Here is a 23,678-nt window from a genome sequence, read left to right as displayed (position 1 = left end):
TTTGTGTCCTAATCTGATTTATTCAAAAGAGAGACCTTTCACTTACTTCAAACATCAAGTGGAAAATAAATATTTTGATTTGCAAGACTGAAGTTCATTACTTACAGCAAACAAGCAAGAGTCTGAGTAGTGTCTTAAAATCTGATTCCTTTTCTGACATGGACTTTGTTAGGCAATTATATATCCCTTAGAAAGAGAGATGTCCTGGCACTCTTATTTAAACTATTTTCTTCCCTAAAAAATACCATAAAGCATGAATAAGACTTGAATACCATAGATAAATATATCTATATATGCTCAAAATCTGTATTTTAGCTCCATGGAAAGTGAGACCATTATACAAATCTAAGAGCAGCTTATTCTAACAAAGTAGTGATTTAGTAATTTTTATACTTTAAGCAATTTCTTTACTTTTGTACCCAAAACAATGGCTATAGAGGATCACATTAAAAGTTCAAATAATGTTTGAGGGGAATCTGCATTAGTTTACAAACAAATTAGAGCTGCTCCTAATTTTAAAAATCTGTAAGCAGAAAGCCTGGATCAAAGCAGTATTGCGCTTTAATTCTCAGGAGTCAGTCACTGGGAATGCTGGCCTCCTCTCAGTGTTTCCATTTGACTGATGCTACCCAGATGTGATAACAGCAAACTGTGACAGCAGTAGAAACTTAGTCTTCGTGAAGCAAGGAAGTACACACTTGCTTGAAAAAAACATCCAAATTTAGTATTGTTAATCCTATGATTAAATAAATTCTAAATCTGTAGTTACTTGTTTTCTCTGTTTAAATGAATGTGAATCTGAAAACCTTTCTTTGCATAAATGGGCTGTAGTCATAGGAATGGTCTTTTGGAGTAAGAGTAACTACCTTTTTACTAAGGATTTTCAAAAAGGAAAGACAATAAAGTGAGTGATAGCACTGGACTCTAAACATAGGGATCTGTTTTCACTGATAAGTGGGATTAAGAGTGTAAACACTCTCTGGATAGGGAAGGGGAGGGAAGAAAATAAGAAAAATAAAGAAACAATTGATTTTGGTTCTTTTTCCTCAAAGACACTGTCATGCAGAAGTCACAAGTTTGGAGAGCCATAAAAACAATTTTTTATAAAAAGCTTGTCTTCTTCGTTAACATTGCCTTTCTCCAATGCATGAAACAAACTTGGGTTTTAATAAGATACTTCTATCCAGACAGATAGCCAAGTTGAACAAGGGAATTTACATGATATTCTGAGCCACAGAAATTTGTATCATCATATTCATCACAGGATTCTCTAAAGGCAGCTTGAGTTGAGTATATTATTAAGCATGTGATGAGCTCAAATAATACCAATGTCCTGCAAGACTAAAGGGTGGCATTGGGAAGCCCATGCTGGAATATAATCCAGTGGCATTGCATCCTAACTGGGGCCTTGTGGTATTCAGTGCTATATCTATAACAATCTAGAGTTCTGATAAATAACCTTTGTTAACACTTGTACATATCTTTTCCAGCTCTAACAAGATAAATCCCACCAGCAACTTAGTTAACCTCCATATCAATGTCAGTGCTGTGGCTCAAGTACAGATCAGAGGGTAAGTATTCAACTATTTCAACTCATTAAGATAATGACTTTCTTATTGAATCGTTCTGCATAATCCTGTGTAGTGAATCTTTTGCCATATTATAATTTCAAATGCCTTGTCCACCTAGAACACCTGGGTCTCACCCCTGCAAGCCTTGCAGGATGGAGCTACTAAGGACGTCCTGAGTTTCTGAGCAAATACAGCAGCCTGGAGAATCTCACATTTTAGTAACACTACTCAGAGCCGACATTTTAACTGGGCATTCAAATCGTGCACGGGTGTTACTAGCACAAAATGCATCTTCATATGTTTAGGTCTGCTTGTGCAACCACTGGGACACTTCATGCTGAATACTAAAGCAGAATCTGCTGCTTTTGTTACTGGAAATGTGAAACACATTGTGGCAAGGCATATACTAATAGGGAGCAGAGTGAGGCCTTTGGAGAAAGGATGAGGAAGGAATGAGTTATTACAACAAGTCAACCAGTTACTACTGTAGGATTCTTACATTTCTGCCTGAAGCAAGTGCCTATCCACTGACACAAAGGATACTAAAACTAAACAGGCACAGGATATGAAAAAGATGATTATTTCTATCTCTATTTTCAGATACAGCTTGGTTTTGGAAGCTATGAAATGCAATTAGTTGATAATTGCCAGTTGAACTATTAGCCAACACTGTGCCCAGGTGACCAAGAAGTCCAATGGCTGCCCTGGCCCGTATCAGACATAGCATGGCCAGCAGGCCCAGGGCATTAATTATCCTCCTGTACTTGGTCAGGCCACACCTCAAATACTGGGGTCATTTTTGGGCCCCTCACTACAAGAAGGACATTGAGGTACAGGGGCATGTCCAGAGAAGGGCAACAAAGCATGTGAAGGGTCTGGAGCACAAGGCTTGTGGATGAGGGAGCTGAAGTTGTTTAGTCTTGAGAAAAGGAGGCTCAGGGAGACAACTACCTGAAAGGAGGTTGTGGCCAGGTCAGTCTCCTCTCCCAAGTAACAGGTGATCAGATGAGATGAAACAGCCTCAAGTTGCACCAGGGGACGTTTAGGTTGGATATTAAGAACATTTTCTTCACAGAAAGGGTTGTTGAGCATTGGAGGAGGTTGCCAAGGGAAGTGATGCAATCACCATCCCTAGAGGTATTGAAAAGCTGTGCAGATGTTGCACTGAGGGACATGATTTAGTGGTAGACATGATAGTACTAATTTTATGGTTGGACCTGATGATCTTAAATTTTTTTCCAACCTAAGTTGTATAATTCTATAAGAATATCAGACTGCCCTGTAAAATCTTGGAACTAGACTTCTATCCTGGCATCCTGGAGGAATTTGGCAGGATACTCTTTTAAAGCACACAATTGCCCCCAGTGCTCTTTGTCTGAGATGTTAGATCTCCTACATCTCCTCTTCTCAAAGTACAGCTCAAGACCTTAACCATTATCAGCTCTGCAAGAGGAAAACAGGAACTACATGGCCCAGCTTCAATTCCGTAGTCAGGCCATGAGGCTTGGCTGATGTAAGAGGGTAGATGTCTCTTATACAATGCACCTCAAGGGGCTACCTTAGGTGCAAACAAATAAAAATGTATGTATTTATGGTGGGGTTTATTTTTAAAAATTACTTATTGTTATCTCTTTAAAGACAATATAAGTACATAGTGCCAGCAATAAGTCAGATAATTATGCAGATCACAGAAACCATGTTTTCTGCTCTAATATTCAGGCTAAATCAGTGAGATTTTAAAAGTATTTCCATCATGTTTTGTAAGTGTATTCCAGGTAAAGAAGACTAACCCTAAAACTAGAGTCAGGGTGAAAAAAGAAGGACTGGCACTCAAAGACTGTGTAGATAAATGTTAATGATTGTATTTCTGAAAAGGAGCAGTTGAAATACAGCATGTTTAATTAAAGAACAGAAGTGAGAATATCATTTCATTTTCTGTATTTAGTGGTGATCTAGGGAAATGAGCTGGATAGGAAGAGAGGTGAAAAATACAAAATGAGGGTAACACAGAAAGAGAAGCAGAGGCTGGGGAAATAAGAATCAGAGGTGTTATTTAATGGGCTACAGATGTGTGAGAAAATGTTGGGAGCCAGCAGCTGTCAGATGTTGCCATGGGTGAACACCCAGGTTACAGGCTGGCTGGAGCCTCAGAGTATCAACAGAACAGTTGTGGTTACATACACAGGACTTCTAGGTAAGGGCTGCTTCCAGTGCTGTGGATTCTGGTTTTTTAGTGAGGTTTCTTGTCGCTTTCATAGAAAGATTTTGCAAACCGTTTTTTCTTTGCAAACTTTTTTCCTCCAACATGTTCTTTCTGTACCATAGCATGTTCTTTTTAATGTAACAGGTAAATGGATAGACCAAAAATGACCAAAACATCCTCGGTTTTTAAGAGCTTGGCAACAAGTGGAAAAAGTGTCTTGAAGTGCTGCCTACAATGCTAAGAAACAGGTCATTAAATACAGAGGAATTACTCAATTGAATGACTTCTAGTTTCTTTCCTCTTAATTCTCGTAGTTTTCTTAGCTATAGCATGCATGTATAAAGAGCTTTGTTCACAGATTTTGCTGATTACTCAGAGAAGCTAAAACATGCAGTTCCAAGGGAATTGCTCACTATTTCCTAGATAAAAATAAAACAGACTATGTCCACATTTGGACAGGAAAATATCTTGCATTGGTTTCTCTGCTCTGCACAAAGTTGCACGAAGTAGGACTTACTGAGGAAAAGTAAGTAGTTATGAGATTTTGAATAAGCATACAGGCATGTATACTTGTACAGTGGAACCATGCAAATTCTTCCTCTCTGAAAAAGGAAGAAATCTTCTCCAATATCCTCTTCTAAAGAAAATTAAGAGAACTCCTAAGATACTTCAATGAGCAGTTGCTTTGATAACTGAGGTTTGATTATTTTGCTTATCTTTTTTCTCTACAAAAATGTAAGAGTTTTAGTATTGTAATTGTTATCTCCCACTGCTGAAAAAGCACCAGAGGAATGAGGAATTCAGGAAGGAAGTCATTTGGATTAGGAGGATTTGCAGCTGGCAGAATTCTTTTTGTATATCCCACATAGGCCTTTTCTGTAGACCATACTTTGTTTATCTTATTTTTCAGTGCTCTTGTTTGACTGATAATTGTCACATAAAAGTCTAGGAAAAATCCTTGCCTAATAAATCATTCAAGTGTTAAAAATATTCTCATTTAAATGCAAAATAAAATAGTCAAAAGAAATTTGTTTGACCTGTATTTGCTACTTTCATGTCAATAGCAGAAGTCCTCAAAATAACTCTGAAATCTGTTAAAATAAATGTCCCTTTATACTTTAGAATCATTTTAATTGAATGTCTACACCCTACATTTTATAATTCTAAGGATAAGGAAAACACTTCCCAGGGAGAGCAATAGAAACTACTAGTTTTTGAAACCATGCCTGGTTCTTTTTGTCTCTGTACACTTTCTGATTTGCAAATTTTTGCAGTAGGTTGGGGATCTATGTGTCTTGGCTGTTGTATCAACGCAGGAAAGTTCCTACTCTCCAACAACGATCAATAATTAAAATGCATATTGGAAACAAGATAATTTGTGAAAAAAAGCAAGTTACGCTAAGTACCTAATCTGAAATGTCTTTTTTAATAAATATGTTTAATTTTCTTTCTTATTTTGTTTAGCTTCTGAATTTGTCCTCTGGCAGACTTGTTAGTACAAACTGCTGGCCTTTTGAAGTCTGAGGAAGTCATTAGGATGCCCTAAATTTCACAGAGTTATACTTTAGCTGGATGATATTAAATTGTTCTCTGGGATTCCTTACTGCTTTGAGAAACTGTATGCTGTAGGAAACTTTCTTTCAGACGTAAGAGCTGTAAGCAAGAACAGTTTGTTTCCTCCTAAAGTATTTTGTCAGCATTTGCAACAGAACCATCCAATATTCTCTTCTTCAAGGGGCAATCTGCAGCAGTGCAAAGTGATTAACATCAGTGCCTAGAAGTCCATCATTTAATTCAAATGTTATAGTCTAAAAAACAGTCCTTAGTGATTGTTTTTTAACAGTTTTCTGTCAGCAAATTTCCTGCTTTGGCAGAACAAGCATTGAAATTGTATGGCTTTTAAGCTGAAGGCTCTGTAAACCAGCAAAACTGAGTGAGACTTCACCCTTGCAAAGAAAGGCTAATACCATTTTAGCACCAAGATCTATTTGCAGTAGCAGATGACAGATGTCTGTTCCAGAACTCGACATCTGTAAGGACTGGGTAGTACTTTATAGAAGCAATGAAATGTTCACCTTGCCTAATTCTAATTAATGTGCCTAAATAACAAGCCCTTGAGAGCTCAGTTTTGGTCTTAGTTTTTCTACAAAAGTGATGCAGTTAGTCACTGGTAACAATTACTCTTTTAACCTGTTTTGTATATTACAGAGTGTCTCACCCCCCAACAATTATTTTGCCACTTCACAACTGGGAACCCAAAGATGAACCTACAAAAGAAGAAGAAGTTGGTCCTTTAGTAGAACACATCTATGAGGTAAAAATTATATATTTTGCCACAGGACCTTACACTGCCCCCATTGAAATCATGATGAATTTGGTATCATTTCTTTATCTGCAGCGAGATAAAGCCACAAATGTAAATATTCTGACTTTTGCACATGACCTAAATTTAATCTGGGAATTCACAACTGCATTATCTGTTCATGTGAGTGGAGGAGATATTAGTTTATGTTAGGAGTCTGTCTTTGATATTTAAGGGATTTATAAACATTTTGGGTGTTTGACAAGAATTAAAAACAGTGCTTAAAAGTTCATTATAATTATTGTCAAATACTTTCTCATTAGAAGCTGTGAGTGTTGTGCACAGGAAAAAATTTTTTGACATTTAGCTAACTGAGAAAAAATTGTAGACATACATGTAACTTGCTACCTCACTGCTCAGAAAATGGTCTGTTGAAAATAACCCTTAATATTTGAAGAACTCATGTTTCTACCTTTTATTGTTGTTGGTCTTTTCCTCTGGATGATTTGTCAATTAAAAGAGAAGAGTTCAGCATAGAAAAAGGGCATTGAGTAAACTATGTGGAATACAGGCCATCCTTAGAATCTGATAGATGACCTTTATTCTAGAGGGTAAAACTGAGTGCTTCACATATGGTTATAATTCACAAACTAGCCCTCAAGAAAATATAAACAACTGAGCTTAATGAGCAACGTAAGATTACAATTTGCATGACATACTAAACTGTAATGATTAAGACTGTAAAATTAAAGTTATCATTTGTGAATGCCTCATCTTAACACATTTCTCTAAAGTGAAAAATCCCTAACAAATCTTCTTGTCTCGAGCATTCGGATTGTTTGTGAAACTATATATGTGACTTCAGATGTATTAAAATAGTTATGGTGATTAGTTACACTTATTAAGGAAACCACTTCCATGATTTATATCAGCAAAGCATAATAAAAGCCAAACACCCTTCCAGAAGATTTAAGATTGAAAATGGATTTTATGTAGTTCTAAATAAAGTTCATCAGACACAAAAATTCTACACATTTAAAAAAGGAGATTATCACATCTATAGAAATGTTGCATAAATCTCCATGGTGTTCAACTTCTTTAGCTTTTCGTGCCCAGTGATAACACATATCCAGACTTCCTGTGTTCATCAGATATTTTCAAATTGTAAACTGATATAAGGAAACTGTTTTAATAACCCAGATTTTTAGAATTCTATTATTTCTATCTTTCCTCTTTTTCCAAGAAAAAAATGATGTCCTGGGATGTTACCTTAGGGAAACTGGTTCCTTTTCTTTTTTTGAGGAAATTTGAATTGGCAAGTATTGAAAATAGAATTCTTAACCAGAGAAGCTAAAGTTCTGCTATACCTTCTATTCCTGTGCCCTGAAACATGGTTCATTTGTATTCTGAAGTTTTGGCTACTATTTGCAAGTATGATCCATTAAGGTTCATTGTTCATAGTTCTTCAGTGGTTTTTTGCTAGTGTGTTTTGTGTTGGGGTTTTTTTTTACTTTTTTAGGTAATCTCAACTCTTCATATGTAGGAAAAAATGAGAAAGCGGTTGGATTTCTTGAATACAGACTGACAGAAAACTCTGTTCTCCCAGATTTGCCACTTTATGACTAATGTGCAGATCCTCCTCTTCCACCTGCCAGAGATTCCCCATCAATAAAGTGATGTTAATAATCTGTACATTCTTTCCAAAATACTCCAAGGCTGTGGACACTAAGAATTTGAAAATATCTAAGTGGTTGTTGCTGTGGGGTTTTTTTTGTTATTTACTGCCTTGGAAAGTACTGATGATATTTCTTTGACAGCTGCACAATATAGGACCAAGTGCCATCAACAGTACAGTTCTGCATGTCGGTTGGCCTGTGTCCAGTCGAGACGAATTTCTTCTTTATATTCTTCACATTCAGACACATGGACCATTGCACTGTCAAACAAGTTCTCCTATTAATACAATGCAAATAAAGGTAAGTATTTTATTTCTATCCCTGTCTGTAATATGCCTGATTTTTTTTTTTCTTTTTTTTTTTTGCATACACTTCACAGTGGGATGGAGCTTTGGGGGAATTTTTAACAGTGACCCCAAGATCATTTTCCTGGGTAAGAAGCAAGATATAGATGAGTCTATAATGTTTCTACTGTGACAGTTGTGTTGCATAGTACATGTTTGGTTTCCTTTTTTTCCTTTTTATAAAAGAGATTATGTTTCCCCTTTTCTGTCAGTGAAAACTTCACCAGACTGCCACAACTTCTTAAATATGGATAATGGCTTAGCTAATGAATCTGCCAGTTCCCTCGGGATCTGTGGATGTATCTCGTTAGGTCTCATGGACTTCTACACTTTCAAGCTTCTTAGATGTTTTCTAAGCTGATCTTCTCCTACAACTGGCAGTTCTTCATTCTCCCTGTCCCTACCTTTCCCTTCTGTGACTTGGGCAGTGTGGCTGGAGCACTTGTCAGTGAAAATTGAGACTGAAAGGCATTGATTTCCTGTGCCTCCTCCCCATCCTGGGTAACCAGGCCTCACATTTCTTTCTGAAGAGGGTTTAAATTTTTCCCTATCTTCCTTTGCTCACCGATGTACATGTAGAAGGTTTTCTTATTGCCCTTGGTGTCCCTGGCCAGATTTAATTCTGTCAGGGCTTTAGCTTTTCTAACCTGATCCCTGGCTGCTTGGATAATTTCCTGTTTTATGATCTATGTTTGTGATGGCAGATCCCCCCAAAAGAGCTTGGTTTGGCTCAAAGTCAGAAGATTAAGCAAAACACAGTTCTACATATTATCCCATCAAAAACAAGGTATCCAATTTATTAGGGATAGCTGATGCCAGACATTTCTGGAGTAAATAACACTTTTCAAGTTTAACCAGTAGCTTGTTAAACATCTTGCAGGGAGAGCTGCATTCCAAGTGCTAAAAGTGCTTTACGTCTTCTGCATAGCAGGAGGGGTTTGAGTTTGGTATACTGGATGAAAGTGTAGACATCTTTCTTGTGATGGAGATGGCTCATAACCACAGCAGCTACAAGTCAAATCTTTTGCTTAAGGATAGAGAACAACAGTACATACTCAAAATAATTAAGACAAATTTATGTATACCAGATACCTTACGGCTAACTTTTTGTGTTTCACCCAGGAAGCCAGAGAGGGATTGTGATTCCACCATTTTATTTAGCTTCTCTAGAGGTAGAAAAAGGATACGAGTGATAGGAAACAGAGGATAGGAAATGTTTGCATTTTTTACCAAAAGCACAGCAAGTTTGGGAACAGAATCTTTATTTATCTTTTCCACCTTATTTTTACATGTTTTTCAAAAGTGGTGAGGAGGAAGAAGCAGAGGTTCTGCATTTGTATTTGCCAGCGTAGCATCTCAATCTCACTGCTCAGATCAGATACAAAAGCAAGTACAAGAAAAGGAGTGGAGAAGTTCAGCATCCTCCCTTCCTAGCCACTGTGTTCTGTTTTAGTTTTGCATTAAGAAACTGGGTAGAATACTGCCACAGCTCTTAAGGACATTTTCAGGCAATGTTTTTTGGGAGGCAGTTTTTGGTGGGTTTTTTTGTTTGTTTGTTTTTGGATTTGTGTTGGTTTTTTTTTAATTTATTCTTCCTTCTTCTACTTGAAAATGATTGCATATGTTACATAAACAAGACCACATTCTTGTGAAGCTTGTGAGAAATTTTCCTGTAATAATGGTCCATCTATTTTATCAGAATATGGCTTTAGATGCACAATCATGATTTCAAGAATTTAAATATCCTTTCATTACTTCAGTTTTTCAAAGCACTGAACAGCATGAAATCACCAGTCAGGTTTTAAATATGTAATGCTTATCTATTACTTCAGATGGGAGGAGGATTCAGAGATAGCTTCCTTCAGGTTTTGTATAAACAACAAGATGCTTGGCTCAGATTTCCAAATAAGGCTGATGTTGTGTGCCTGGTTTCTCTTGGATTTCTGAGCCTAGCTCTCTTAGGGCACTCAGGCATTTCCCCTTTTAAATTACTTAGATTGTTCAGTTTCAGTCAAAGAAGTATATTCCTTCCCATTGTTGAATTTCTAGTCTTGCAAAAAGGTTTCCTTTGTGCTTTGTTGTTTTGTCCACAAAAATGAACCAAACCTGTGAATACGTGGGAAGACTCTTGTCTAGGGACTTTTCCCTTTCTGTAGCTTATCTTTCTTTGAAGGCAGTGAGGGATGTGGAAGGATAAATAAAATTATGAATCTTGAAAAAGGTGTAAAGAGGAGCAAAAGTACTTATCAAAGATAGGGAATGAATTCCATTGCAGAAGAACTCAGTACAGCAGGAGGCATCAAGCTGGAAAGGAGGTGATTATGCAGAAATATGATCCACAAATTGAATAGTGGTGGGAAGAAAGTGGTGGGAAGAAAGTGGTGGATTTACTGTCCTCTGCCTATTCCTGCACAGGAACTGGAGTACTTAATGAAGCCTGGAGAGCCAGATTCAAAACAAGCAAAAGGAAGTGGTGGGTCATGGTGACAGGTCTTAAGTGTCTGGAACTTGTGGACAAAGGAAAGTAGTCATGGTTAAAAGTTTACATGATTTAAGAGGAAAATGAACAAATTCACAAAAGAGAAGTCCAGTGAAGATTAGTATATGAACAAAACCTTCATACTGATAAGTCCCCAAGCAGAAAACATTTGGGAGCTGAAAGTTATTAGGAGAGTACTGTGTATGAATGTCCATTCTTGCTCTTCCTAAAGGCAGCTGTGGTGAGAAGAGGGCTCAGCTAGATGGCCTGAGCCACTATTCCTGATGCATTAGTTTTTTAGTCCCAGACTGATGGCAAAAAGCAATGTTATGAAACCTATACCTATTAATACCACAAGTATAGGCTTCCAGCTTCCATGAGTTTCCAGCTATGGTAGACTATACGAGGTGACACACGTGGCACATTCTCAGTAGCTGAGCACTGAAGTGCCATGAGTGAGGAACCTGTCAGGGAAGCAGTGAAATAGCAGCTAAAATCCACCACATGGGCAAGGTAAATCCACCAGCACAACTGGCAGGAGCTAACCTCTTCCAGAGGCACTGTATCCTCATGCTGCAAAACTGTTATTACAGTGTGTAAGTCCTGGTCTTGGAACAGAATAATACCATCCAATGCATTGCTCTTCAATGGCCACTGACACCTCTTGTACAGTAGCTCTTACTTAAAGTCCTCTTCCAGAACGTTTCTGATGGAGTTACACATTGCAGCAGAGGGTACAGCCTGGTGAGAAAAAGAGAAAAACAAAACAGGGTTTTGAAATGAAAAGTGAAAAACTGGGGAGGTGTGTAAACCTGCTCAAAGTCATAAGGCTCAGGAGAAGAAAGCAGCACAGTTTTCCATGGTGGGGAAACTGAGGCAGTCTGTTGTAGTTAAAGGGAAGGATGATAGTCCATTTAAGATATAGTGTGCTAAGTATATGGCATGTAAAATAGCTACTGAGTTGTACAGTTCCATGCTATTGGCTCAAGAAGGATAAAATAAGGCCACTGTAGAAATTCTGATTTTAAATCGTTGCAGGTAGACATGAGTGTTTTCTCTTAACCAAAGCGAACTTTGGTTTTCAAACCTATGCTGTAATAACTCACTACTGAAGATGATAACACTCTAGGATCTATGGAAAAAAAAAAGTAAATATGAAGATCATCTTGTATTCAAATGGATCTACATAGACATCAGTTGTGATCATATACTGAGGGCTTCTATGTGGGCATATCATTATATTATGTATTTTCAATTTTTCATCATTAAAGAAGCCTATATATGCTGGTGAAAGAATCCTGGAAGAATTCTCAACAGTAAATGAAATTGACACCAGTAAAAAGTGGAAGAAATGTTATCTACTGTAATTCCTATAACTGGGCAATATCTTGCTGTGCTATTACTCATCGTGCTCCTAGCCGAAGACAGTATATTCTCATGGTTGTGCTGTTAAATTGAAAAAACTGTGTTAATCCAAAATTCGAGACCTCTGAGAGGGAACAAATCTGTTAGAATCGTTCTGTGAGCATGTCATTATTATTCACATTTTTTCTCTTTGCAGTTTACTATTCCACAAGACACTCCTGAACTTGCTGCTTTTTTGTATAATTCCACAATTTCTCATTACGTCAGGAGAAGAGATGTTGCAGTGGCAGAACCTCACAGGAAAAACTCTGCAAAAATATTGGTGAGCTTTCTAAAAGCTGTAAACTGAGACTGTGTGTGCAGTATATCAGAGTGGCTGTTGATTTGACTGCAATTTATTTACAAACTTTAAAATATTTTTCTAAGCAATTTTAACCCCTCCATTTAAAATGCTGTTTATTACATATCACCATTCCACAGGTTAGAGAATTTGTTTGACAGATTTTTTACGTTAGAGATCATGCTTGCCAAATTCCTGGCTGTCCTACTCCAGGCTGTTTGCAGACAAACCTCTGTGGTCATGTACACTTATCACAGGGAGTTTAATCACTGATTTGGAGAATGAAGCCCTCATCCACAAAATAGATTTCAGATTCTGACTTCGGAAAAGTAGGTCTCGTCTTAACTTGACTCCTAGCATTCTGGCTCTTTCTTAAGGAGTAGCTCACACTTTAACATTTCCACGTAAAATAACAGTTCTGACAGATAAATAGTTTGCAGTATATTTGTTCCCCCAAGTAAATACATACATACACATGGGAAGGTGGGACTCTCTCACTTTACATTACCACAAACAAGGCAAACGGGACAGGTCACTGCATTTTTAACAATCCAGACAATGCTGGAGCAAGAGGAACAATCTCTCTCCCAGTAAATAGTTTTAATTAGTCAGTCTGATACCTGAGTATTTAGACTTGGCTGTATTTTGACAAGTTTTTTTTCCCATTCCTTTATTCAAAGTCCCCATCCTTAGCATATTTCAGCATTGTAGGTATCAGCTCCCCCTGCCTAGAGGCAGCGTTCAAACTTGGTGACCTTGAGGTCAGTGGAAGGACTCAAGCAGTCAGTGCTTTCCATCTATTTTTACGAACCTCAGGCAGGGTTTCTTTCCTGTTTTCCAGTCTCTTATTAAGCTGTTTACTGCAAGCTCATGTTTGAATTCCTTGACATGACTAGAATTTGGTAGGAAGAAAAGAACCTCACAGACCTAAATCTTCTCGAGTAATAGGATAATTAGAGTGCTTCTGAAAGTTAATTTGGCAATTTTTGTAACAGGAAGAAGATAGAATCTGAAAGTAATGAATACCATAATATTGTTAAGAACAAAATCACAGACGAACTCATTTTAAACAATAATCACTGTTGATTCCTATGTCATTCTTTCATCAACCCAATACCCTGGAAAGAATCTGATTCCACTGGGACTGAAGGAAAAATGCCTGGGCGTTCAAAGACTTGCCAGTCAATATCACAGAACACATAATCCATTCTTCAGTAATACCTTAATTATCAGTTATCTTTCTTAGTGATTAGGCTCATAGGCTGCCAACATAAAAATTACGGAAGCAACTGGAAGTGGTTAAGGAAGTTCTGAAGTATGCAGTGTGTCTCCAACTTAAAATATGAAGCAGAGAATTTTCAGCTGCTTGATGTAGACAGATCAAATCTATTTAGCTGAATACTTAATAATATGAAATTGGCAGTTTGATGAGCAGTCTTCTACTACAATATGCTTTTGATCAGCACAAACTAGGATAGGATTGGGTGTAGTGCTTACCACTGGATATATTACAGGACTTTTTTCAAGATGAGCATAGAAAAGCAATGTCATTAGTTCTGTTAGAAGGTGTCCGAATTCTGTGTGCCTTCAGCATTACATACTACTGATGAATAAAAATTATTTTTTTATTTGACACCTTAGAAGTATACATGAAAAATGAATGCTGCTCTTGGAAAAGGCTGACTGGCCAATGATAATTATTTGTTAAAATTTGTATTTTTCTTTAGAAATCCTAAGTTGTTTTCTTCAAAGCATTTTCACAGAGAGACAAAATGTTCTGAGAACCTCTTATTCTATTCATACTGTTTATTAAACATTTAGTTTCTCTTTCATTAGTTCTAATGTTACATTGTTCTGAAAATCACTACAAGCTAAATGCATTACTTGAAAAACCAGAAATATGTGTTCAGGTCCTAAAATGTCAGCCAAAAGTAGACTTTTTGCATAGTAATGATTTATTTTGTTAGTATGTGTTTTTGGCCACTGTGATTAATGAAAACAGCTCTTCTTCTTCCTGCAACATAAATAAATCTGGTTGGAGGATGTTTAAGGCCAAATAAACAGACACTTTAAATTTTCATTTAAAAAACAAAGATTATAGCTGCAAGTTCCAGGGTTTACAGTTTCATTTTCAGGCAGATACAAAAAACCGCAATTAAGCATACAGCTTTTGCTTATCCTGCAATAAGACAGAGATTTGTGGGAAAGCTGTCTATAAAGATAGAGGATTCCTTAAGGGTGTTTTCAGATCTGTTCCATACATCATCATCTCATTTCCTGAAGTATGGACATTGGTAGTGCATTCTCACTCTCACTGGGGAATATACTTACTTATGAAAACTTAGCTTTGAATTTGAGGTCACAAGGCCTTCTGTCATGGGAGGGATTGTCTGCTTTGTTATAAAAATAGGAATCAATTAAAACCTCAGCCTTCCTCCTGAATTAAACAAAAACTTTTCATATAAAACCCATTTGTATATATAAAACTTTTTTATTTTTTTGTATGCACATTTAATCATTTTTCTGTGAGATCTTTCTCCCTTTCTGTGCCCTGAACAACCACATAATTTCTGTGGTTACTCCACGAGACTCTGCTCATTCCCTTCAGTGGCTTCTAGTCAGCTTTTAACCTTTTTTGTAACATTTTTCTGGCAGACTTTAAGAGTATATAGTTTTGAGTTGCATTGCTTGGCTTTTGTTTTCCACCTTGTATATGAGCCAGAATCACTGCTCATCAGGAATGTTTCATGGACAATAAGTTTCAAGTAAAGCAACTAATGAATCTCAGCAAATGTTCTGGCTGCTATAATGTAAATATCAGTGGGAAAACCAGGAGAGTTAGAAGAGAGAAAAGATTTAGAAATATAAATAAACACTTTTTCATGCATAAGAGCAGAAAAAAAGTGTTGAAATCATAAAATGACTGATAGGTGAAGACAAAGCATGTGACTCAAAGGATTGGTAAATACCTGGACATCCATCTTAAGAGTTCTTCAGAGCAGATATTACTGAAAATTTTTACTTCTATTTTCATTGTACTCATTGGTGACACAAAAAGAATCTCCCCTTTGGTTTATAGTTCTCACGATGACTCATGAGGTATCTCATGTTTATTACATGAAATTAATGATTTCAGACTACTTAGCTCTTTAAAGGAAAGTTGATTTGGTGTTGCTTATTTATGATTTTATACATTTTCAAAGCATAAGTATGACTTCCCTTTATTTTGTGCACAGAACTGTACAAATGTGAAGTGTGTCCTGATTTCATGCACTGTGGGACAGCTGGAAAGAGGAAAGAGTGCTGCGCTAAAAATCAGGTCCCGGCTCTGGGCACAAACATTCCTGGAGGTAAGACACACAAAACTCTCCTTCTATACACAAAGACCCCTGTATATTTTATTTGATCAGATATTTAAAAATATAAGTTATTAAATTAAATGGGTCAAATGCAAATGCTTTTTGCTACCAGTTTATTTGAAGGTAAGATCTCACCGGTTCCTGTCCAGGTTGTATGCATGCTGCTTACTTTTCTTGTTTTTCCCTAGCACTCCCTCTCAAATTTATGTCCTGAATCCTACCTGGAAATTCCGAGATGATTTTTAAACACCTTTCCTGGACTGGCCCAAATCAATAATCTCTTAGGTCTCCATGACATGCTCTGAATTTGTAACGTCTTTCCCAATGGAAGCTTTTTCTTGGAGTCAAACAGCACACACCACGTCCAGTATGCTGTGTCCAGTTTAAAAATTCATTGTTATTCATTCTCTGTTAATCTAGGGAAGAGTAGTATGTATCAAACTCATATGATATACAACACTTACACAGTGACAATCTGTGTCTTGCTACTAAAGAGAAGGGACAGTGCAGACCATGGAAGAAGTGTGGAAAAAGGGCATGCTCTGGTTCAAATGCAAAAGCATGACAGCTTCAATGTCTCTCTGTCCTTCCAAATCTGAGAACTGGGATGGACATCTTCTGGTGCAGGCTTTTGCAAAGGTCTCACAAAATTTTGCACGAAAAATGCCAGTATGCAAGCATCTCTGCAGTCATAGGAAAAATGTATCTGTTGGAAAATAGGATGGGAATTTTATTCCAGTTTTTTCTAATTCCCCCGAGAGACTGACAGTCGCACACTGGCTAGTCTGTTAAATTCAGGTAAGAACTTAACTGTTAAGTTCAGGTAAGAACTTAACTACACCAGTTCACTGTTCCTAACACACAGAGACAAGCAGAGATGCAGAGATATTATCTTTGACTGGAACAACAACGTGTGTCAATTTTGAGCACTGCAGCATGCAAGCAATAACATGGTGAGCCTTTGTAATTTTTTATAGCAAGCAAAAGATAAAGCTTAGCTCCTTTAGCTAGCAACCTTATTGGGAACTGAACCTGACATATTCCCACTCCAGTCAAGTCTTTCTCTTCATCATTCTGCTAGTGAAATCTAATTAACTCCATAAGGGGCAAAAAACAAGGTCTTGTGAAAAAACAAACTCATAAATGAGACCTTGTGCACAGATCCTCAAATGCCAATTTTCTAGGCTATTTACAGCTATTTCAGTGGGAATAAGCCTCATAAAGATTTTTCTAAGTCCAGTTTAGTGTATAACAAGAAATAACTTTAAGAGATTAAAGCTAAACAATTGTAATGAGAAACAGAGAGTTTTCTCTGAGTTTTTGGCTGTGACGGAAGATGTGTAACAGTTGGATCAAACTAGCTACAGAAGACATGAAATCTCCTTTTCGTAATGATTCCTACGGAAAACAGAATCTTTTTCTTGGATGTAATCTTTTTTAGCTTGACTTAGGTTCAGTACAAGGATAACTGCATGAAGTTCAGTGGCATGTTTAAAGCAGGAGCAGTGGGACTCCACTTAATTTTAGTAATCTGAAAGTTAGATGCCAAAGCTGGTTGCCTGATGGTAGACAGTGACAAGACAGAAAGGTATCTTCAGAAGGTGCATTATCCAGCTGATTTGAAACATTTTTTCTGCTCTCTTTCTGATCTGTATAGGGGAGAATAGGGTCAAAGTTGGGCCTTGGGACATGGGGTGTGTGCAAACACAGCAGGCAATGCCAGTGCTGCAGTCCCTTTAGCTTCTTCTTGCTCCTTAATAAATCCTGCTTGCTATGCCTGCACCTCCCTTCACTCAGTGAACTCCAGGCAGAGATGGAACCTTACACCAGCCTGTGGGCAGGGGCAGGGATGAGCCATCCTGTGCACTCCGTGCGTGCAGAGCCTTCATGGGAAGCACTCCTGCAAGAACATCTTCTGCTTACTCCACTGGCCTTGAGTACCCTTGGAATCTAACAAGGCTTTTTATGGGTCGTGATTTTACCTTTTCTCTGTAAACATTTCTGTTTCCTTTGAATAGTAACTTGCAAGTCTTGTAAAGACTCAGAAAACTCCATTTAAAGCAACAGGATTTTTTCCCAAATAGGAAAAGGTAGACCCCAGGGAACTGTTGTATCCTCCCATTTATGTCTAAATAGCTGCTGGAATAACATGATCCCTGCTTCACATGCAAGCTCAGAAAGAGGCAGTAAATAGTGTCCTAGGGTCTGATTGCCTTCCTCCTGCTTGCCTCAAAACAGTTCTCATTTTCACAGCTCCTTTTAAAATTAACAGTTATACAGCCATCACCATAAAAGACTGTAGAGCACAATTAGTTTCCTAAAAAGGACACAGTCTGCTCCTAGTAAGTCTGCAAACTTGTAGTTCCTGAAGTTATTCCAGAAGTAAACTAAAGTATATTTAAAAAACAACTGTTGTTACCTGGGCTGAAATCTGCAGATTCAAACTGAGGATTAAAATCCGCAGAATAATCAGGATGAGGTGATTGTGAACCAGGAAGGATTGTTCAAGGGCCACACTGAACCTCACAGTCATGGTTTTGTAAAGAAGCTTAGAGGAAAAGTCTTTACAGCAACATCCCAACCTCTTTTGCACATGCAATTAATGTACAAAATTTTCATATGCCAAAGAAAGCAGGATAATGGTGACATACAACATTCCTCAACTGTGTTATAATCTAAATGAAGACATGATGATCTGCAGAAGAAATTGTTTGTGCTCATTAAAGCCAAGAACACACTGCCATGATGTATTTTCTTCTTATAGATATGTTAATGCAAACCTGAGAAGGATTTTATTGAAAGTGATTGATTTATGCTAGGATGAAATAATTCATGTTTTTCATCAAAGTTATATGGATCAGCTTGTATATTTTGTTGCCACAAAATATCTGTCATGTATTGAGTGACTCCTTCCTCTTCCACTTAGTTTAACTGACAACAGCTGACCCCTTGTCTCTTGACAGTTGTAATCTGTCACCCTAAAACCCAAACTCCCATAACAAATAACAGTTAAATGACATGCAATGGTTAGACATGTTTGAGTAAATAAAGCAGCCCAAATTTCCCAACCAGCCAGCAAATAGAGACAGACATTGTGCAAAGGCCAAGAAGAATCACAGACTTTTTTGGATTAACTTCAAAGCCTGGCTGTAAATATGAACCCTCTAGTAAAGCTGACTTTTGGATTCAGACTTGCTGATCGAGCAAATAATAGCCTGATTTGTGCAAAAGAGAAACAACCTTACATGGTTATGTTATGTTGTGTTCTGATGGGGCTCCGTTATGTCCCCATTTGTCTAATCATGATATTTCTGAGTCATCAGAGGGAGACCTGAGGGTATCTGGCCCAGCGTTCTTTGAACTCTGGTGGGTACTTTTTAATGTAAGACTTGGGAGTTGTCTAGTAAAACATCTGTTTTGAAAATGAATTTCTAAGTGATGAATCCGTACCATCTGTCTGATTTTTGACATCCTTCAGGCTCCAAGCTCTTTGGAACTTATAAGACTGTGGGATGTGGAACTCAGCTCATTTTTAGCTATTATTTCAACCTGTGCTGAAAATTCCTCACAATGATACAAATCTCTTTCTGGGAGAGCTTGGGGAGGCAGTTATGGAAAAAAACCACAGAGGGTGTGTGAAGTTCCCAAGAGGTTTGAAGTTTATTTTATTTTCTTTTAATGTTATTGAATATAATTGTATTGTTTCTCTCTTGGCTTTTAGACAGTTTGAGGTGTGTGAATTTGGCCCTCCTAATTGCATGAACTTTAATAGCTAGAAGGGAGTAAAATCTAGTTTTAATCAGAAAAAGTTGAAAAGCAAGAGAAGCACAGCAGCCACACTACAATAGGGTGCTCTTAATACCCAAAGTCATGTTTTGGCATATCTTTTAAATATTCATTATTTCAGTGTTTCTGAACATGCACTGATCCTGTTTGGTTTAGGTGCCTGAAAAGGGAAATAGATGCTTGACATAATAAAGGTGTTGTGTGCTGCAACAGCTGTATCTTAAGTGCCTGGCCTCAGACTGGTATCCAAAACTTCAGACTAACTACACCTAGGCTCCCTGTGCAGCACGTGGAGACAATGAGCTGCCTCAGACAAATTGTCTCGCTTTAACCATCAGGGTGGTGCATGAGGGCTACCCCTTATCTGGAGGATAGACACCCAAATCAGGATTAAGTGGGAATATGCCCACCCTCTCAGAATGCAGAATCCAAAAATTACTTAGGAGGTACCTGTGGAATTAGTTGAAAGACTTAAAGAGGACTTCTTTTTATTCAATGTTCAGTGCCAGAAGCTAGAGCTGACAGTCTAGGGATTAGAGAATTCATGACTAGAAGACACAAATTCAATTCCTCCTCAGCTGGAGAGGCCTGCTTTATAAAATGATGGTTTTCCCTTCTGCTGAAGCTGCACTTCTGCAGGAACATAAAAAGAAATTGAGAAGTCTGGAAAGGTATAGAAAATGAGGAAAAGCCTGATATAATAGGTCGTTATTTTGGACCATCAGCTACAAGTCCTTCCAGTCCTCTCATCTGCCTTTGCCTTCATTGCCTGGGACCTGGAGCTGTCATCACTGTTAGAGTGAATGCTCTAATCATATTTCCATGGTGAGAAATCTTGTTGAGAATCTCCATGTTTTATTACTGGTGAACTCAGAGATTCTTTAGGGTGATGGAAGTTCTTTAGGCCAGGCAATGTTTGTGGGACAAGGATTCAGTTTAGCTGCACAAAGGCAGAATGCACACAGCCCATGCAGTGCTGCCACACAGACTGTGGAGCACGTGTGTGTTGGCAGGGACTTGGAACTCAGAACAGAAGTGAACTGGTGGAGGTGGTCTGAGAGATCTAGCTCTTGTATGAGATCCTTTATTCAATCACTTATCTTCTGCTCATCTTTACTATGGGAGCAATTATTCCATCTGTAAGTGGAATATGACCCCAAGGAACAATAATTCTATCCTCAGCATACCCCAGCACAGAACCTATTTCTGTGCCCAGTGGAAAACATCTCAGTCTAAGGAAGATTGCTTAGTGTTTTCAAAGAATAATTGTGCAGCCAATCTAAATTCCCTGTCCATGGATGGAAGTGGGGAAGCAGAAAAATTAGTGAGAAAGACATCTTGTTCCCTCATTCATTGCCTTTTATAAGCCATATATGGGAGTTCAAGTAGATTGTTTTAATTCAGACTGAGAATTAAAAGCCAAAAATTTGATGCACTGCCCTTCAAGCCATTTAAAAACAAAAGGAGGAAGTTGTCAACAGAATTTGCCATTACGTCAAACAACTGTTGTTGTTTGAAGAAACAAAATAACTAAAAAGCAAAACTGTGTGTGGCCAAAAATACGATGTTATACTGGATTTGATTGTTTATGTGGAATGAAGGCTAGAAAGAAAGAGACATTTGCATGGGGCTGAACTAACTGGTGATTTTTGCATGTGGGCTAGTTTTGTTTTCATTCATTGTTATTTAAAATACTTTAATTGTTAATGAGAGCAGAACATGTGACTTCTGCTAGATGTGCTAAAGTATATATCATGTTAGGTTTATGAAGAAATAAGCATCTTAATAACCATTGTAATATGTATACTGAAGTCTTTTGGAATCACAAGAAAATATCTGTCTCTATTATAATTTAAAATAATCTGTTTAAATGAATATAAAAGATATGTGAAGTGTACAAAGGTAATGATAGAGAGGAAGATGTGTTGATTTTCGAAATGTTGTCTTTGGTCAGAGATACATTTGTGTGGGCATACTCTTGCTACAAATAGCAGGAATAGTTTTTGACCATGTGCAGGGTCATGCACACACTTTTAAATGGATTAATACAAGAACAAGTAGTTATATGACCTCTACTCACAGCATTTATGTAAGCTGCTCTATTGGCAGTAGTTCAGGTTTTCGGAGGTATCGGTCAAAGAAAGCAAGCTAATGAATTCCCAAAGCATATATTTAAAAGGTATTGCTTACACCTTTGTCTTTAAAGTGTGCCAGACTCCAGCAGACACGAAGGGAAACAAGTTTTAATCAAGCAGGGTCGATGTTTTAACAGTACTGAACTCAAGATGCAATAGACATAAGATCTTGGGGGGAAATTTCCACCACAGCATGCAGCTTGCCATAGAGAAAGTACATACCCTTAAGTTAGGAAGACTTCACTGGACTACATCTAACCAGAAAAAAATTTCTGAGGTTGAACAATTCTCCACAGAGGCAATGGAACAGAATCATTCTGAGGAGTCTCTCCAGTAGTTGGACTCTTCAAATCTGCAGAACAGTAATGATCTGTCAGACTTAAAGCTGCTAAAGCTTTTGTTCCTTCTACTCTCAGTCCAGCTCCCTGTGAGCCAGATTTGTCCCTGCATTTCAGTCTGCTCTCTGACCAGGATGACCACATGCCTTAAAGATACTTTGGAGGGACTTCAGGTCTGTACTTGAGCTTCTTGCAGAAAGCACCAGCATTCCAGTGGAACCTGAAAAACTGTCCTTCAATTTGCTGAAGATTTTCAAGTGCTTCTCATGTAATTTCTGTCTCGATTGTACTTAGGGAAACACTGAACTGAATATTTATTGGGAACACTTTCCATCATTTCTGGCTGCTTTTTTGTCTCAAAACTTTTAAGAAAACAAAGGCTTCAGTTCAAAAATCTATTTGTAAAACAAAAGCATGTAGGGAGAGAGAAGCCTTAATAAATACACCAGCAGGATCTACCACCCAGCCAACACAGGGGATGGCCGTGCTTTGCCTGCTTCCAAGAATATATCAAACTACTGTCTCAGCAACGTGTACAAGAGCAGGCACTGCTTGTTCTTACACAAGGGGAACCTCAGAAGGTCAATGTAGCTAGGGCTGGGCTCCCTACTGTTGGTCATTAGGCACAGACAAAAATACCAGATTCTTTATTCCCTTTCCTCTGAGCCATAACTAAGTCCTCAGCTTGAATTTCAAACCACAGGTCCTGCTGCTTCCAGTAAACACTGAATATTTAAACATATGCTATTTAAAAAATGATACAGTAAAGAAATGCTGTTTCTTACAATTGGCTTAAGAATTATAAACAAGGCTGTAGGAGAGACAGCTGCCTGTATCTCCAAGGTATTGGTATAAATAAGAATCCTGTTTGCAATTGATGTCGACCACAGTCATTGTTTTGAAGCCCTTTGCACAAATGCATAAGTCTTTAAATGCAGGAAAATACTCTCTAGGTTTTTTTATATTCTCCTTTCCTGTATTCCAGCATTTCCAGGAGCCTAATAAACAGTTGAGGCGAGTTAATAGCTGTGGTCCCAATCCAAGCTTATTAACCCCAGCCAAGCATTAATCCACAGGAAGTACCCTCCTCTGATGTTCTTAGTGCTGATATAAGCTGAAAATTAAATAAGCCATGCATAGTAGGTGAAAGGATTTATTTTTCCATGAATGCTGTGTTTCCTTTATATGAAGTTTCAAGAGAGTTAATGCCTTTACTGTACCTTAGCCAATCAGGCTGAATATCTAATGCCTACTTCTTCAATAATATAACATATCCTGCTCTCCCCATTACAATTACATTTATAAATCATAGAAATTATTTTCAGAATCCTGCTTAATATCAGTTGCTTAGAATTGAAAACATAAGACTTTTTTCAGACTTTTTTTCTGAATGCAAGTTGTTACACAACAGAAACATGCTGGGACTTTGTGTGAGAAGTCTAGTGCTGAAGAATAAAGGATGAAGAATGACCTTAGTCTGAAAATGGGAAATAATTAATGCAATAAGGAAAAATTATTTTTCTGAATATCATCTCATAAATGTTCAGCACCATGGAAGTATATAAAAGTATTAATTTACAAAGTCTAATTTTTATTTCAGACACTGCTGATAAAAAAGGTAGTTCCCTTTCATTAGATGCTATTTGTCTTAAAGAGCTGATTTGACTATCCCTATGTAGTCATTTGAGACAGTTTTTTTCATATTGCTCTTTCCTAGTATAAGCCCCGAGGAGAGGTTGAATATTCTGATAATAACCATTTGGCTGCTCTCAATATTTTA

At 37.6% G+C, this 23,678-nt stretch overlaps 1 protein-coding gene across 1 annotated transcript in view; it reads left to right on the top strand.

The window, feature by feature from the left end:
- ITGA8 (integrin subunit alpha 8) overlaps positions 1 to 23,678 on the top strand; it is a 102,633-nt gene that overhangs the window by 66,967 nt on the left and 11,988 nt on the right. Inside the window, exons 23-27 of the mRNA XM_050321176.1 lie at positions 1,491 to 1,571; positions 5,983 to 6,088; positions 7,894 to 8,052; positions 12,137 to 12,262; positions 15,517 to 15,630. Of these exons, the coding sequence (XP_050177133.1) occupies positions 1,491 to 1,571; positions 5,983 to 6,088; positions 7,894 to 8,052; positions 12,137 to 12,262; positions 15,517 to 15,630 (586 nt within the window). The remainder of the gene's footprint in view (positions 1 to 1,490; positions 1,572 to 5,982; positions 6,089 to 7,893; positions 8,053 to 12,136; positions 12,263 to 15,516; positions 15,631 to 23,678) is intronic.

The sequence above is a fragment of the Myiozetetes cayanensis genome, unplaced genomic scaffold, assembly GCF_022539395.1.
Source record: "Myiozetetes cayanensis isolate MyiCay16 unplaced genomic scaffold, myiCay2020 scf1, whole genome shotgun sequence".
In the NCBI taxonomy this organism is placed as follows: Eukaryota; Metazoa; Chordata; class Aves; order Passeriformes; family Tyrannidae; genus Myiozetetes; species Myiozetetes cayanensis.
Note: the sequence above shows the minus strand (reverse complement) of the source record. Positions and strands in the feature narration are given on the sequence as shown.